This window comes from Lontra canadensis, unplaced genomic scaffold, assembly GCF_010015895.1.
Source record: "Lontra canadensis isolate GAN:19392208 unplaced genomic scaffold, GSC_riverotter_1.0 scaffold1, whole genome shotgun sequence".
NCBI classification, from domain to species: Eukaryota; Metazoa; Chordata; class Mammalia; order Carnivora; family Mustelidae; genus Lontra; species Lontra canadensis.
In genome coordinates, this window is record NW_022630995.1 from 103,777,019 (window position 1) to 103,794,348 (window position 17,330).

Below are 17,330 nucleotides of genomic sequence, written 5' to 3' on the forward strand. Positions count from 1 at the left end.
CAGGTAGAGAAGTACTGGGACCAGCACACTTGGGTTCGTCATAACCCACTCCACCGGCTGATCAAACAGGGCAGCCTCTGGGTACTTTGACCGGACTTCTTGGCAAGAAGCCCAGTGACGAGACATTGTCCATTTTTGTTTTTGTTTCTCAAATGTAGATCCATTTGTTAGCAGGTAGAGCTCTTTACCAATATTTATATCAATAGAAGATTACAAATTTGAAATATATACTGCTTATGATATTAATGCTGTTCTTTGTTTTCAATGAGTCAATAATTAAAAACCAGTTTACTGGGGCGCCTGGGTGGCTCAGTCATTGGGCGTCTGCCTTAGGCTCAATAGTGATCCCAGGGTCCCGGGATGGAGCCCTGAATCGGGCTCCCTGCTCAGTAGGAGGTCTGTTCCCCCTCTCCCTCTCCTCTTGCTTATGTTCCATCTCTTGCTTTGTCTAACTCTGTCAAATAAATAAGATCTTTAAAACAAAACAAAATAAAAACAGTTTAGCTTTCTGTATTTGGTCTATCCTTGATGTAAATGGATTCCTCATAGTTAAGAACATAAACTCTATGTGAAGTGATATGGTGAAGGCAATGAATTAACTTCCCAAATATTGACCCACTAGAATTGAAATGCCAGGTAGCAGTCATTCAAGACAGATTATATGACCAAAGTAACATCTGTAAGGAAAAGATGTCATTTGGCCAATTACACACGAATCGGATGGTGCAGTGAAAACGTTATCTTCAATGTAGGTTCTACCAGATGGGCCCCACAGACCAGATTGCCTCAGAGAGGTTATATCTTTGTTGTAACTTTGGCTTTGAGAGAGCAAATTATAGATATGATTTTTGTTGATGGCATTGAAGCTGCAGCCATCAATATTGAGTTTTTTGTTTTTGTTTTCTTTTAGATTTTTATTTATTTGACAGAGATCACAAATAGGTAGATAGGCTGGCAGAGAGAGAGGGGGAAGCAGGCTCCCTGCTAAGCAGAGAGCCCGATGTGGGGCTCGATCCCAGGATTCTGGGATCATGACCTGAGCTGAAGGCAGAGGCTTTAACCTACTGAGCCACCCAGGCTCCCTGAGTTTTTTTTTTTTTTTTTTTTTTTTTTTTTTTAAAGATTTTACTTATTTATCAGACAGAGAGAGACAGAGAGAAATAGCGAGAGCGACCATGAGCAGGGAGGGAGAAGCAGCCTCCCCACAGAGCAGGGAGCCTGATGTAGGACTTGATCTCAGGACCCCGGGGTCATGATCTGAGCTGAAGGCAGACGCTTAACCTGCTGAGCCACAATATTGAGTTCTATAGTGTCAGCAGGGAGATATCTGAGTAAAACATGACAGTGATATAAATGTTCTCTAATTATCTTAAAAGCCAGGCATCTCTGAACCTACTTTAGAAATGGTTTTGATATGATCTGGTCTGTGCTGGTACCCAACCCCATTCTTTGGTTCTATATCTACAACAGATCTGAGGGACAGTGTCTGCAGATGGTGAAGCTGTGGCATACCTCTTTCTTTTCTAACCCAGCTATTTTGTAGTCTGATTCTCCAGAGTTGGCCTAATAGAGCCTTACAAACCTCGTTTGAAATAAAAGAGCAGAAAAGACACAGTTTTATCAACTTCACTTTCTTTCTGACCTCTCTAGATGATCAATTTATTTTGGCTCCACGTTTGTTCCAAGATTTTTCTGAGTCTTTGAAAATTCAAATCCTAGAATCACAAAATGAGGAAGAATAAAGTAGGCGGAGACCTAATAGAAATGATTTTGCATTAGAAAGATTTAAAAGTTGAGCATGATATTGGTAAAGTTCTTTTTATATTAACTTTCAGAGGGTTAAGTAGGAAGAAACAACTTGAACAACTTGGAGAAGTTACTTATTCCAATTTTAGATATTTTAGATGAAATGCTTTAGATTATTTTAGATTGTTAGTTTTATTTAGATTCTAATTAGGTTTATTAGTTTTATTTAGTTTTTAAATATTTTATACTATTTTAGATTAAAACTCTCTAAAGTAATTATTATTCTTATGTAATATTTTATTTTATCTTATTATTTTTTAAGAGTCTAGTGATTCATCACTTCCATATAACACTCAGTGTTCATCACAAGTGCCCTATGTATACTTATGTAATATTTTAGATAAAAACTTGCAAAGTGGTAACAGTTTAGAATTTTGGGGGTCACTTACTATATCTTAATCATTTAGATTTTAAGGTTTTAGTCTACCTTTTTCCTTTGCATGTAGGTGGGAACAATTGCAGTTGGAAAGTTTTATGGAGCATAAAAATTCTGGCCTTTGGGGATTTTCCCCTGCTATGTACTAAGTTTGCTAACTCAGTTTTTATTCTTAATGTGAGTCTATAATTAGCCCTGTAAATAAGGAGAAAGAAGAGTTCTTTCTTCAAATTAAAGGAAACCCCACATACATGAAATCCGCAATGGGAAAATCTCACCCCACCTTAACATTGGCTTTTCAATAAAAAGCTGTGGATATCCTCATTCTACTCATCTCTCTAGCTTTTCATTTTGTTATTGCTGCCTTAACATCAATATTGAACATTCAATTGTGAAATAACTTTTTCAGATGTAGAGAATATAAAAACATTATAAAGAAAAAATTTTACATTCCTACCATCCAGATATGATCCATGTTGATAAATTTATGTGTGCAAGTCTTTTCTCTGTGCACATTTATTAACTTCTTTTTATAAAAAAATGAATTCAAACTCATTTAAAAAAAATAAGGGGATCTCAGCAACATTTTCACATAACATTTAAAATAATGCAATTAGTGGTGCCTGGGTGGCTCAGTGGATTAAGCCTCTGCCTTCAGCTCGGGTCATGATCTCAGGGTCCTGGGATTGAGCCCCACATGGGGCTCTCTGCTCAGCAGGGAGCCTGCTTCCCCCTCCCCTCTCTGCCTGCCTCTCTGCCTACTTGTGATCTTTCTCCCTCTGTCAAATAAATAAATAAATAAATAAATAAATAAATAAATAAATAAATAAATAAAATCTTTAAAATAATGCTCTCTTTAAAGAGCAATAGTAGCAGGGTGAGAGCTCAAATAAAAAACCCTCACGTTATCTTCAAAAGATAAAACAGTTCAGAAATCGCTGTTTGGAGATTAGATTCCATTTTTAGTACGAAAAGTAATTGGGAAGTGTCAAAGGAAATAAGAACTTAACTAAGCATATGCAATTCATTTGATCAAACTTATATCATTATAGAATCTCTCTCTCTATTGTCCTTCTTTTCTCCTCCCCTCATATTCACAAATGACGGATAATCAATGAGGGAGAAGGAATCCATCTAAACTCTCTGTTTTCCTTGAATGAGCACTGGGATAACAAAACTTTCTTCTTTTTTAAGAGAGAAACCTAGGCAGTAGTTATGGGGCTTTGGGATAAAGTACTACTATTCCTGCTTGTAATAAGCTTAAAGACTCATGGTGCTTTTGTGTAAGTAAATATTTAGGCTTCTTTCAACATGAGTTTTTCTCATATCTAATTGAGTTAACAAACTTCAATGGAAAATATATTTTTCTGTTACAAAAAAGAGCAAACTTGGTTTGGATAGCTTGAATTAAGAAATAACCTGTGGAGATCCTAGAAGACACCGAAGGGCCATCAGTCGTCCATCGGTTGTCCGTGCATTACTCCCGACAAGCCATTTCTAGAGACTGTGCCTATAACATAAAAAACCTAGGATATTCGTAAACCTATAATTCTCTCAGTGGCATCAGATCTTATGTCTGGGGAATATTTCTTCTATTGTAAATACAAGTTGAAAACTACTCTACAGTCCTTAGGCCATTAGGACATGTTATTTTTGGACCGGACATTTCCTGTGTATTGTAATGATTATCTTTCCCTGTAACATCTATCCTGCTTTTATTTTATTTTGTGTAAATAATGCTTTTTTCTGAGTACATTTATCTACATTAAGACTTTTACCTAAGAATGGATCATATTTAAGGATAAAGCCACAGGTATCAAAGCTTGGTTTTTCATGTGTGTGTGCCAAGAATAATGTTCCTCCTTCTGAAACGTACAAAGCAAAGGCATCAAAACAAGAAATAGGACTAGAAAACATTAAAGTTTCTTTGATAAAGTGACAAACTCCATCCAAGTTAAAGAAAAAAACAACAAAAAACAAGAAAGCAAGCAAGCAAGCAAGCAAGCTGTGTTTTCTAGAGTGAGCTCTCTGGACCGTGCTCTGGCCCTATAGAGAAGGACTCTCTTTCAGGAGAAGGTGTGCTATCTGGCTTGTTTGGTGCTGTTCTGTGTGTGCCTTAGAGAGACACATCGTGTCACAATGCTGTAAACTGTGTTGAAAATGACATCTCAGTCTGGTTTGGCTCATTTGGCATTTTTTAAGTTTTCCTTGGCTTTGTGGTTTATGAAATGCTTTAATTTGTATTCTCTCAATGAACTCTTATAACTCTTATAACGGAAGAACTAGGAACTCCAACTACATAGATGACAAAACTGTTCTCGTGTTTCAGTTAGAAGGAGAACTCAGATCTTCTGATTCTTATTTCACTTTTTCTTCCTCAATGCCTTGCTGCCAGGAGACCTTGGGTGGGAGTAATCTCCAGGTGAGTCGCTTAGAAATCATGGAACTCTCTCCAACAGGGTTTCACTGCCTTGTCAGGAGTCCTCGATGACCGTGCAGTAACAGTGAGAGCCCTTCTTGTTCAGCAAGAATGTGGTGTGAGTGAGTTTCTGGAAAAAAGACCATAAGTGAAGCTGGTCGAGAGGATTCTACTAGCGCAGGCACGGAAGAGACGACACTTAGTATTTTGTTTTCATACTTCCAGTGGTCTCATTTAAATTCTTAAGTTGAAAATGTTTTGTGAACTGGAAAAGCCAGTGATAACAACTGGCGCACGCACACGCACACACAGACGCAAAAAGCAAATAGTCAATGATCATTTTTTAATTAGCAATTTTTTATATTTTAAAGGGAACAGGAGATCCTGGGATTAGAAGATGTGAAAGAAGGGAAGGCAAAGAAGAGGGTGTGGGTCCCAGGCATTAAGGGGCTGAGAACCCAGAGGAAAAAAGTGTTCTGTGTTACAGTTTCATTCTATAATTTTGCCTATGGCTAAAGCTTTGTTCTCAGTTCTTATCTTGAAAACAAAATTCTTAATTGTTCTTACATGATTATGTATTCCAGCAGCTCAATTTCAATCAAGCTTTGGAACTCTGAGCCTCAAATTTTGGGAGAGTTGATATACGGGTGGTACCTCTCCTGTGGAGACTTACTCATGCCTGCTCATCAGCTCACTGCATTTCCCCATCAAAGACCTGGGGCTATTCTGGATTCATAGAGTAAGGGGTTGGATGTCTTTTGATGCTCTTTTTATAAATCTGTGCTATTTTTGCAGGAATTCTGTGATACAAAGAAGCATGCCAGCTACACAGCATGGGATCTTTGTGTCTGCTGCTCAGGACTGTCCCCACTGGGCACATGGAGACGCATTGACTGATTCTAGCCCCCCATCTTAGAGGCCACCCACCCTTCTGCCACTATGTATAGTTCGATAATTTTTTGTTCCTTTAATTATAAAAGATATACCTTTTAAAAAATTCAAACACCATAAAAGCATGTGAAGAAAAAGGTATGTTTTCCTTATTCTTCTTTCTAGAGAAAGATATTCTGGCCTTTGAATCCCCTGTTCTCCAAACCTGCTCCTTAGGAGGAAAACATCGTAAACAGCTTGGTGCATGTTTCCCCAGACTTTTGTTAAGTGCAAACATAACACACGCGCGCACGCGCACACACACACACACACTGCTGTTTGTTTTACAACATATTCTCTTCTTACTGCTTTCATTAATTTACTCAACACCTTTCCATGTTAGTACATATACATTTTTCAAAAACTTTAACAACATGATAAAAACTGTCTAGAATTACAAAGCACAAAAACCATGGTGAGGTCCTGCTGGGTGAGCTGAGCTGAATGGGAGCAAAGGGCTTTGGGCTATTGGTCCATTAGAAAAGAACTCAAGAAAAAGAAGGAAGAAGAGCCAAGAAAAACAAAGGCTAATATAATTTGTTTAATTTACTCAAATTAAAGTTTTAAAACATTGACTGGTCGTTTTTTATTTTTTAAGATTTTATTTATTTGTCAGAGAGAGAGAGAGAGACAGAAACCATAGCAGGGGGAGCAGCACGCAGAGGGAGAAGCAGGCTCCCCGCTGAGCAGGGATTCCCAATATGGGGCTCCATCCCAGGGCCCTGGGATCATGACCTGAGCCAAAGGCAGATACTTAACTGACTGAGCCACCCAGGCACCCCTATTTTTTTTTTTTTTTTTTTTTTTTTTTTGATGGTAAAATGGAAAGAAGCAGATTCGGGCCTATATTCCAGTCTAAACGTGTTACTTTACTATTTCATTTGACTCTCTTGAACTTTCTTTTCCTTACTCAAAACACAACCAGATTAGACTTGATGGTATTCATGGTTCTTTCTATTTCTGACTAGTGCTTTAATTCCCTGGGGGGAAGAAACAGAACCAAAACAAAAACACCTCCAGATTTTTGTTAGCTATAAAACAGTCTTTTGTTCCAAGGCATTCTCGGTGCTCTTGTCCATTTCTCAGTGGCACCTCACTGGGCTGATTACGCGGGTCACATTACCCTACCATGTTAGCTTATAATAATACTGACATTCTGTTTTATAGTTTATAAAGAGTCTTCACACACCTTATCACATCTGATTCTCACAGTTATTCGGTGACATAGATTGCACAGATATTATTTTAATCCCCATTTTATAGATTAGGAATTTAGTTCACAGAGGACTTGCAGAAATCTGATTCCTGGCTACACTGTAGCACTGTTGGCTGAACAGACATATAAACATGTATGATATGGATAGAGTCATTACCTAACCCTTACTTGAGATTTATGTGTGGCATGTTTGTAATAATGAGGAATGGATATTATTTGGTGCTTATAGTATAGGACAAAGGAGGCTTAAATTCACTGAGATTTTTTTTTTTTTTTTTTTTTTTTTTTTTGTTTTTAACCACAGATGACCATAGAGAATCTTTTGAAGCATCAGTAGATGAAGTCGTCTTTGACCCAGTGGAACTTGGAGAGTTTTTTGGATTCTGTTACATGCTGCTTTATGCTCCAGACTCTCCAGTTCCAAAGACTGCCTTGTGGTTCTTTTTGCTCTTTCAGGTCTCTCAGCATTTTTTAATTTTTAAAAAATTTTTAATTTTCATGTCCCTCAGCATTTCTTCATCTTGCAATGTGATTCCACTCCTTGTTTTCCTCTCAAACTTCTACTCATCCTTCAGGCTCAAGGGTTACCTGCTCTATCAATTATTTGCTCAGCATCTTCTGCAAATATAGGGGCTTTTATCTCTCTCTACTGCAACCTTTAAAATTGCTTCACTACGGCAATCATCTTACTTCTCTCTAAACGGAACTACAAGCTTCTTAAAGCTAAGCTAAAATGCATCCTTTCATTCTTGTATCCCCAGACAGTATGGACTGTGATACAGATGTTAAAAATTTGTATGAAATGAGTAAACTGATTTCACTGGATATTATAAAGTTGGGATTTTAGCAAAACTTTTAGATTTGATTTCTACGTAATTTTTTGTGGGTACTTCCTATCTTTCATACTCAGTGTTTTACTTTTTAAATTTTGAAGCAATAACAAACTTACAGAAAAGATGCAAGTGAAGACCTTTCCTCACTGAACCATTTGAGTGTAAGCTGCTGATCTAATGCTCCATTATCTTGGAATACTTTATTTTTATTTATTTATTTTTAAAAAGATTTTATTTATTTATTTGAGAGAGAGAGAGAGAGAGAGAGAGAGAGAGAAAGCACAAGCAGGGAGAGAGGCAGAGGGAGAAGCAGGCTCAAAGCTGTGCAAGAAGCCCAAAGTGGGACTTGATCCCAGGACTCTGGGATCATGACTTGAACCAAAGGCAGTTGCTTAACGGACTGAGCCTACCCAGGCACCCTCTTGGAATACTATAATATGTATTTTCTACATTCTTTGACCACTTTCTTGTCTTCAAGCACAATGAGAGACTCCAGGGTTAGCTTGTGCTTTGCCGGCCTGGAGTCAAATCTTTCTCTAAGGAGCTCTGGTTCTTATTAGTGAATAATTTTTATTTTATTTTTAAAAGCTTTATTTTTACTTACATAATCTCTACCCAACATGGGTCTCAAACTCATGACCCCAAGATCAGGAGTCCCATGCTCTTCCAATTGAACCAGCCAGCTATCCCCTGAGAATAGGTTTTAGAAGCCAAGCTGAGGGCCATTGGTATTCTCATTGATTGCTGTTAGGGCATCACTGTTTCCGGAACCTGCCAGTGGACAGAGCTAGGGTATTTTTTTGACTATAGTGAAAACCATGAATTTGCTATGACATCTCCAATTCCAAACCAACGGCATGGGTTCGTTCTAAATTTTCTCCCTCTCTGAGTTTGCAAATTCCTTCCTTGACAGTGACAAAACTGGCTGCAATTATTATCTTTATTTACTTGTTTAATGAATCCTTTTAAGTATAATTAATTTTTTCTTTCTGCTGCCATTTTCTTCTCCCTCATTCCCTCCCTGTCTTGCTTGGATTCTGACACTCTATGATTCTGGGCCCCAAATTAATATGAGGGGGTTTTCCAAACATATCTGAGCAATTTTCAGACACTAGCTGAGTGTCCCACAATTAATTCATCATACCAACTCATCATAGCTGGGTGCTGACATTCGTGCTGGGTGCATGCACACACTCTTTTTTTTTTTTTAAGATTTTTATTTATTTATTTGACAGAGAGAGATCACAAGTAGATAGAGAGGCAGGCAGAGAGAGAGAGGGAAGCAGGCTCCCTGCTGAGCAGAGAGCCCGATGCGGGACTCGATCCCAGGACCCTGAGATCATGACCTGAGCCGAAGGCAGCGGCTTAACCCACTGAGCCACCCAGGCGCCCGCATGCACACACTCTTGTTGTCCAGAAATAAATGCCCACTAAGGAGGCATCTTCTGATTTTCCCTGTTCCCTCTACATCTGGACACCTTTGCCACCCTGCGTGGGCTATAGCTGCCCACACTAAATTTCCCTCCTACTTGGATACCCTCCTTCTCTTGTTCAGGTTCCAGCACCCCACTGTGACTGCCCTCCACACAGCTACTATTTATCTATGCTATGCTCCACTTCATGGCTTTACGACTGGAGGGAGAAGAAGAGAAGGGAAGGGGGAGAGGGATGTGTTGTCTCTTAGATTTGCTTATTAGTCATTCTACAGAGAAATGAATGCATGAGAAAGTTTAAAAGAAGCCCATTTGCTCCTTATTTGCAGTAGTAACATAAGATGTGGACTGGGAAAAATTTGAAGCTATTAGGAAAAATAAGACTTGACTTTAAATGCCCTTTCAGGAGGTTAAGCATCTGCTTTCTACCCAGGTCATGATCCCAGTGTCCTGGGACCAAGTCCTAAACTGGGCTCCTTGCTAAACAGGGAGTCTGCTTCTTCCTCTGCCTGCCATTCCCCCTGCTTGTATTCTCACTCTCACTCTCTCTCTGGAAATAAATAAAATCTTCTTCTTTTTTTTTTTTTTAATGTCCTTTCCATTGGCAAATTGATTTTTTTTTTTTTTAAGAGAAGAGAAGAGGGACCCAGGGAGAGAATCTTTTTCTTTTTTTTTCCCCTTAAAAGATTTACTTATTTATTTATTTAAAAGAGAGAGAAAGAGCACAAGTTGGGGGGCAGAGGGAGGTGGAGCAGAGGGAGAGGGATAAGCAGACTCCCCCTGGAGCAGTGAGCCCACGAGGGAGGAGCTCAGTCTCAAAACCTTGAGATTGCAACTTGAGCCCAAATCAAGAGTCAGACCCTTACCTGACTAAGCTGCCCAGGTGCCCCTGGGTCAGTGAACTTTTATTTCTCTTCTAGGAGTTTCATGTTTTGTTCTGAAAGATGACTCCTAAATTAGACATTTAGAAATAAGGCCGGGGTGGATACTTGTTCTTCTATCCCAATTTTCCTGTTTCATGGATGAAAGAATTGAACTTGTCACCCAGTTTCACAGGTGAATTGTCAGAAAGACAAAGCGTCTTTCAGTATCCTGGCTGGACTTCCTGGCATGCTCCCTTAAATATTATCATTTGAAATTACTTAACCTCTCAGGCAAATTTCTGAGAGAAATTATAGCTATTAACATTACACTTTATATTTTAAACTGGAAGTCCTTTTTTCAGTGATGATATTGCTGAAAGAATGCCATATTTTGAGCCCTAAAATCTTATCTGAGTAGTACTTTCGTGATTATATTTCATTAGAGTGGAAGATCTAGAAATTAGCCTTACCGGTTTGGTAGTTAGTAACTTGTAATTTTCTGAATACTCTCTCTTAATTGCATGCTTTAATTATATTAACTGCACTTGGTAAAGTTGCCGAGCAAGTTGATTATTACTTATTTTACTGTTTATTGTCTTTTGGGGTTGATGGTCAGGCAAAATGTATATATATAGATGTGAATGACTAATACAAAAATTTTATTTTAAAAAAATCCACAATACAAAATTTGTATTAGTTAAAATCCATTTAGATTTGTGGAAAATCCAACATCTTATCAATGCATTTCAAGCTGGGAATAAACAGCTTGCTGGATGTGGATGAACCATCTGAAGCATTCACTAATTTCTAAGAAACACCTTGAGTCACTGAGGTCAAAAGGAAAAATAACGGCAACATGAATTTTCTTCTGGCCCTTGGGTGAGACATTTGCCCTTTATGTACCATTATAATTTCATAAATTATTACTAATAAATATACAGATTTTATAATTGGAAGGGACACACCATCAAGATCATTTTGTTGATCTCCCTCCAAGACAGGAATCCTATCATTCTCCTGTGGGGTTGAAACACTCGCAATCTTGGAGGAATCACTACCTCCCAAAGCACTTGGGCTTTATATTCTGCGGAAACCTTCCTCTTGGTGACTTTGCCCTGTTACTAGTCAGAACACAGTTAAACATTTTCCATAGGACAGCCCTTCGGTTATGTCCACCTAGAACCTTATCCCTCTGGAATTTTCTGTCTTGTCTCTATTTTTCACATTGACATTTAAGTTCCCCTTCCACATCTCCTTGCCTTTTTCTGCACTTAGGGTATCTTAAAATCTGCACTTAGTATCTCTTAAAATCTGCTGTGCACTCTGAGCCGAGTGAAAGGCAAAAACAACATTTTTAATTCTTATTGTCCTTAGCCATGTAGCAGCGAACCAAGATTTACTTTATTTCGGGACAATTACATCCACTAGACACAACCTTTGTCCCCAAACACCGCATTCACTTTGCACAAGCTTGTTGATCTCACACCTAAGTCAGCTTTTCTTGAACCCTCATTTGAACAAACAAACATTCATTCTGATCTGCGGATATCCTGTGCGGCGTCAGGAAGGGCCGACCTGGGCAGTGCAGGCTCAGTTCGCCCGCCACCACGCTGGAGATCTGGTTTCCTTTTTTTCCTCGGAGTTTACCAAGTAACACAAAAAAGCAATTCCTGCTAATCTCTTAGACAATGCATGGGGTGACTCTATTCCAGGAAGCTGGTTTCATCAAGGTAACAAAGAGACCACCGAGACCAGAAAGGAGGCTGGGGACACCGACACAAACGTGGCGTTCAGGTAACCCCCCGGGGTGAGGGTGGAGAGCCTGGTCGGGTGAGGAATGCGCCAACGCCAGGGGCTCTGCGCCGCGGCCCGGAGGAGCGCGGGAGTTCAGGCTGGGGGAGTGCGTGTCACCACGTGCCAGAGAGGCGGGGACAGGGCCTGCCTCTTATCTGTAAAGGGCGTAGGGCCGGATCTCGGAGTTTCAGAGCTGACTTGCCAGAGATAGTGTTGAGAGAGAGACAGAGAGAGACAGAGAGAAAGAGGGAAAGACTGAGACTCACGTGGACACAGTCAGAGACGCAGAGACAGAAACAGACAGGCGAGGTGAGAGATTAGCAGGCCACGGTTTGCCAAGCCCAGCGAAGAGGTGTGGGAGAGGGAGGGTCCCGCAGAGACGCAAAGTCCAGGACTCCGAAGGGGCTATTTCCCGCAGCTCCGTGGGGACTGTCTCACGCCGTCTAAGTTTGCTCTGAGGGAATTTAGCCCCAAGACAGGAAGAAGAGGTGAGGTTCTCTAGTGAGAGCGGTTTTCGTTCTTCCTAAAGAAATTGTTTGGTTTGGGGCTTTCTATCCGGGAGGAGCCTGTGTCACCACGCTATGCAAATCCTGGGACGTTCGCAAACCTGGCTCGGGAGCAGTTGGCCCCCTGCCTGGCTGGGCGTCCGAGGGCTCCCGCAAGGCCCTGCTCCGGGGGCTGGCCGGTGGGTGGCCCGCTGGCCTTTATCTCTGTCCCCCTTTGTCCTCTTTATCTTAGGCTCTCCAGGAGGCCCGGGGGCCCACTCAGCTTATTGCTCCCCACCCCTGCTCCACCTGCACTTCAATGCCCCGCAGGTTGCGGGCTGCTGCTCTTCCGAAGGCGGCGGAGGACCAGGGGCGCCCTCGCCACCGCTGACTCGGACCCGCGTGGACCACGCCTGATCCGCGCGCCCTCGGGCACCGACGCCGGTGCGGCCAGAGCGTCCCGGTGCGCTTCAGCCCGTTTCAGGTCCTCGAGAGGCAGCCCCGGCCGGGATGGTCCCGGGCCGGGCGGTGGCCGGGCTCCTACTGCTGGCGGCCGCGGGCGTCGGAGGCACGGCGGTGGGGCCCGGGCTCGCCTTTAGCGAGGATGTGCTGAGCGTGTTCGGCGCGAATCGGAGCCTGTCGGCGGCGCAGCTCGCGCGCCTGCTGGAGCAGCTGGGAGCCGCCCCCCAGAAGGGTGTCGCCGAGCCCGTCCCGCTGCACTTCAACCAGGTACGGCGGGGGCCCCCCCGCGGCCCTGCCAGGCCCTCGGTGGCCGTGAACTTTCATTTGTATGAGAACACTATTTGTTTGGGAGAAGTGAGGGAGGCAGAATAGCGTGGCATTTTTCAAGCGTGAGGCGGTGACTCATTGGTGGCACTTGGTTTTCACCACACTGGGTTTTTCTTCCACCGGGCTTTTATAAAGCTCGTGTTGTTGAGGGAGCTAGAAGTTGCAGTTTTACTCCTAATGAGCTGAGAGGTCCTTGTGGTTATACAATTTTAGAGAAGAGTTTATGAAGTAGTTGAGGGCTGGAAGCACCTTATGAGGTGCTTTTCTATTGGAACAGCGGACCTAAATCTTCCTTGCAAAGATAGTGGCTCACAACCCGCCCTCATCAACAGTTGCTTGATGGGTAAGAACTGCCAAGGAGACACGATGCAGTTGTCTTTCCTGGGTGGGTTTCACGAGGCTTATAGAGCTGGGGGGTCCATTGTACAGAGATCAGGAAACCAAGGAGGCCCTGACCAAGATCACATACCCAGTTGGTGCCTGGACTAGGCTTAGAGCCTTTGTTTTTAATCATTGATCAGGTCAAGTGTTTGATTCTAATTTTCATTCAAAATTAAAAATATATATATCTCAGTATGTATACACAGTATTAGTTAGACATTCGGTAATGCCTAGAATACAAGGACAGCCATGAGCTACCTGGGAGAATTTTAAGGTCATACCTATTAGTTTCCAAAAAAAAAAAAAAAGGAAGAAGAAGAAGAAGATGCCATTATAGATTCCTAGTCACCTCCATAATAAGATATTCTGTGATTATTTCTTAAAACTGCAAGGTAGGCAAAGTGTGCTTTTAGCATCCTTTGCAGAACTCCTCACCACTTCTAAAAATTTAGTTCACTCAGTGCTTTGACTTTTTTTTTTTTTCCTTCTGCTCTTGTTCCAGTGACAACTGATGATGAATGGCAGTATGCAGTATTTTGCATAGTGTTTGCCACTTCTGGGCGATATGCTAGTTTCTGTTAAAAAAAGTGTTTGTGTTTTCAGATGTTTTGGGAAATACTGCGTATTATGTATTCTCCACTCAGGAATTTAGGATCTTGATATCCTTAGATACCTAATCTTAGGTGCCAGATAGGGAAACTTTAATCAGGTAAAATCCTTCCTAATAAAACTATAGCTAGGTTGGCATTCTTTTTATTAGAAATATCTTACCTCAATTAAAACATACAATAATTGGGAAGTAGAACTTTCTGATGCCATGGAGGGGGGGTGAGTGGGGGAGGGGAGTTAGAGAGCGACCTGCCTTTGATCTGGAAGGGTTTTGTGGTCTGATTATATAAGTTCTTTAGTAAACTATGTATAGTTCCCATTCTGGCATGATACTGCCTTTGGTTTAATGTCTGAGAACTTCTATGTTGGAAGACTGAAATGCTCCCATAGTATATAGCTATTTTAATAAAGCAAACACCTTCCTAAGTATTTTCTGTCTAGTTGCAGTCTCGTTTCAATTAGGGGAAATAGCTGACTAAAGTATTCTAGGAGGAGTAGGGGCGGTCAGTCATATGCTTGCAAAGGAGTGTGGCGATTTCGCTTGCAGCTGCATATCTGAGGTCCACACATTGTTTTCACTTAAATTATCTCCTTATCATGTCTGGAGGGGTAGATGAATTATAAAGTGACAAAAGACCCCTGAACCATCTGTTGGCAAAGACACTGGAAAATATGCCTAAATTTTTTAGGAAAATCAGATAACTTTATTAGCGATACGATCCCTGGTTTATGAGTAAGTTGGATGCCTCAATAAGTAAATTATAGGTATGTTGACACCTTGTTTCTTATTCTCATGTTTGCATATTTAACTGCCTTCATTATGGCATCTGTGGGCATCAAAAAGAGAGAGGAAGAGGCTCATAATTACTTTGGAAACAAAGGCAAGCTAAGGAAAGTTTATCATGCAATCAGGCCTAACAAACATCCACTAAAAAGTTCTAAAGAAAACAATAGTCATCAGTTAAATGGTGACAAATGAAATGCCATTACAAAGAATCTACTAATTTGCTGGCATTCATATCTGCTGCAGCCAGACACCATCCAGTTTGGAACAAAATTTAGAGCTATTAATATCTCTTTTTTTTTTTTAAAGACTTATTTATGATTTGAAGAGAGAGAGAGAGAGAAAGCAAAAGCACAGCACACATGAGTGGGAGGGACGGAGGGAGAGAAAGAATCCCACATGGAGCCAGCATTGAGCGCAGAACCCATCAAGGTGCTTGATCTCACCATCTCGAGATAGGATCTAAGCTGAAACCAAGAGTCAGCTGCTTAGCCAACTGAGCCACCCAGCTGGCCCTTAATATCTCTATCTTAAAGAATGCAACTTCAGTTTCCCCGCCTGCCTTAAAGTAGAATAATTAATACATGGGACCATTGTGAGAAGCCTGACTTTCTGACTTTGAGTAAGGCTGGGAAAACAGAATTTATTTTGATGAGCCAGGGATTTATTGAATTTTCTGAGCGATCTATTTACAAATGACATTGTTCCTTCGGATGAGGGCTGTGATGTTTCTCAGGTCAGCTTTTCTCGAGTGATAGACTAATGTGCTGTGGAATTTTGTTAGACAATTTTGGAAGGGGGTTTCTAGTATCTTTTTTCAGTATCCCTACATACTATTAAATTAAGTTGTCGCTGTTGGAGATGAAAGTGGCCAGAGTTCAAATCGGAAGCAACAGAACAATTGAGTTTTCTCTTTCTGCTTCTTGTGGTTACTGAGGGTACAAATCGCTGGTAGAAGAGGTGACCCCAGCAGTGAGAGGACAGAACTCTTTGAGCTAATTGAGCTTCAGTGTTACCTTTTGTTTGTCTGATGTTCTTCTCTTCTCCAGATATTCTTTTCTCTTCATTTTCTTTTCAGAAAAACCCCTCACCTCCTAGTTCTTAGGTGTAGACACTGGTTAAACAGCTTCATAAAGGAGGAGACTCTCATCCTCCAAATGGTAACATGAAGCTGCAGGAAATGGGTCTATTCAGATAAGGCAGCCCTCCAGGGAGGGTTAGTAGGGGAGCTGGAGACGTGGGGGTGGGTGTAGGAGGCTGGTATGTGAGGCGACCTTTGTTTCACCTATCACCCAACCCTATGCTTTTACTTCTCTCTCTTAACTCTTCTTCTTCTTCTTTTTATTTTTGCTATGTATCTTGCAGCACATCTCCTGCTTTTGTTTTTCCTTTTATGTTGCTACACCCTGTTTACCTGGACCTTGTTTTTTTTTTTTTTTTTAATTTTATTTTTTATAAACATATAATATATTTTTTTTCCCCAGGGGTATGGGTCTGTGAATCGCCAGGTTTACACACTTCACAGCACTCACCATAGCACATACCCTCCCCAATGTCCATAATAACCCCACCCCCCTGGACCTTGTTTTTAAACCTCTTCCAATTCATACTCAATCTTCCCAATACAACACTGGCGGTATGCCTCTCCCGTTTCAAAACTCAGCCAGAAGCTGGCTGTCTCTTTGCTGGTGAGGTTTAAATCCTGAGACTGGCATTCAAGGCACCCATCCCTGCTCTAAGATGCCAACCTACCCCTCCAGACTTAGCACTAAACTATTCGCTCTTCTGTGAATTCATCTGAAACTTCTGCACAGCCACTTCCTAGCTCAGTATCTTCCTTGTACCTTTCCTGTTTCCAACTAGAAAGTCCTTTTCCTTGAATTACCCTATCAAAATTGTACAGTTTTAAAAGAACAGCTGAACTCCTCCATAAAACCTTTCTGGGACATCACAGCTAGGACCAATTCACCGATTTCTCTCCTTTTTAATTCCTACAATATTTTTTTATTATGCTGCTTACACTTAACTATGCATGTGTTCGACAAATACTTTGAATGACTACTATATTCTAATTAAAGTGGTCATTTTTAAAGTAGAAGTCTGATCATATCGCTCTTTTACTAAAGCAATTCAGCTCCTTCAGGATAAATGTCAAATTCTTTAATGTAGCTAAAGCCCTTTTAAGATCTGGTTCCTGAATATTTTTCAAGCCTTCTCCTTTGCCACCATGTAGTCTTAATGGGCTGCTCATAGTTCCCGATTCTTCGTGTATATCTGCCGGTGTTTCAGCTGTCAGTTTAGACCTTATTTCTTCTGAAAAGCCTTTCTTGATCTGCTCAAGGGTTTAGTAGGAGCCCTTCTCTGTGATTCTATGTTAATTGGTGCCTGCGTAATCAAAATATATATCGCAATTATATCATAATATTATAAAATGTAAATAATTTCATGTATTACAATCTTCTGTTTATATGGCTCTCCCCAACACCCCTCCCCCCCACCCCAACCCCTGCAACCAACGTAAACACAAATGATTTTAAAAAAATTGAAGGGAATGACCTGACTCATCTTCAGGGCTGGTATAGTGCCTGGTGCATAACACATATTTTCTGCAT

At 41.0% G+C, this 17,330-nt stretch overlaps 1 protein-coding gene across 1 annotated transcript in view; it reads left to right on the top strand.

The window, feature by feature from the left end:
* The first annotated feature begins 12,634 nt into the window (after nucleotides 1–12,634).
* SLC39A8 (solute carrier family 39 member 8) overlaps nucleotides 12,635–17,330 on the top strand; it is a 77,397-nt gene continuing 72,701 nt past the window's right edge. Inside the window, exon 1 of the mRNA XM_032860888.1 lies at nucleotides 12,635–12,884. Coding sequence (XP_032716779.1) covers nucleotides 12,666–12,884 — 219 coding nt within the window. The 5' untranslated portion in view covers nucleotides 12,635–12,665. The remainder of the gene's footprint in view (nucleotides 12,885–17,330) is intronic.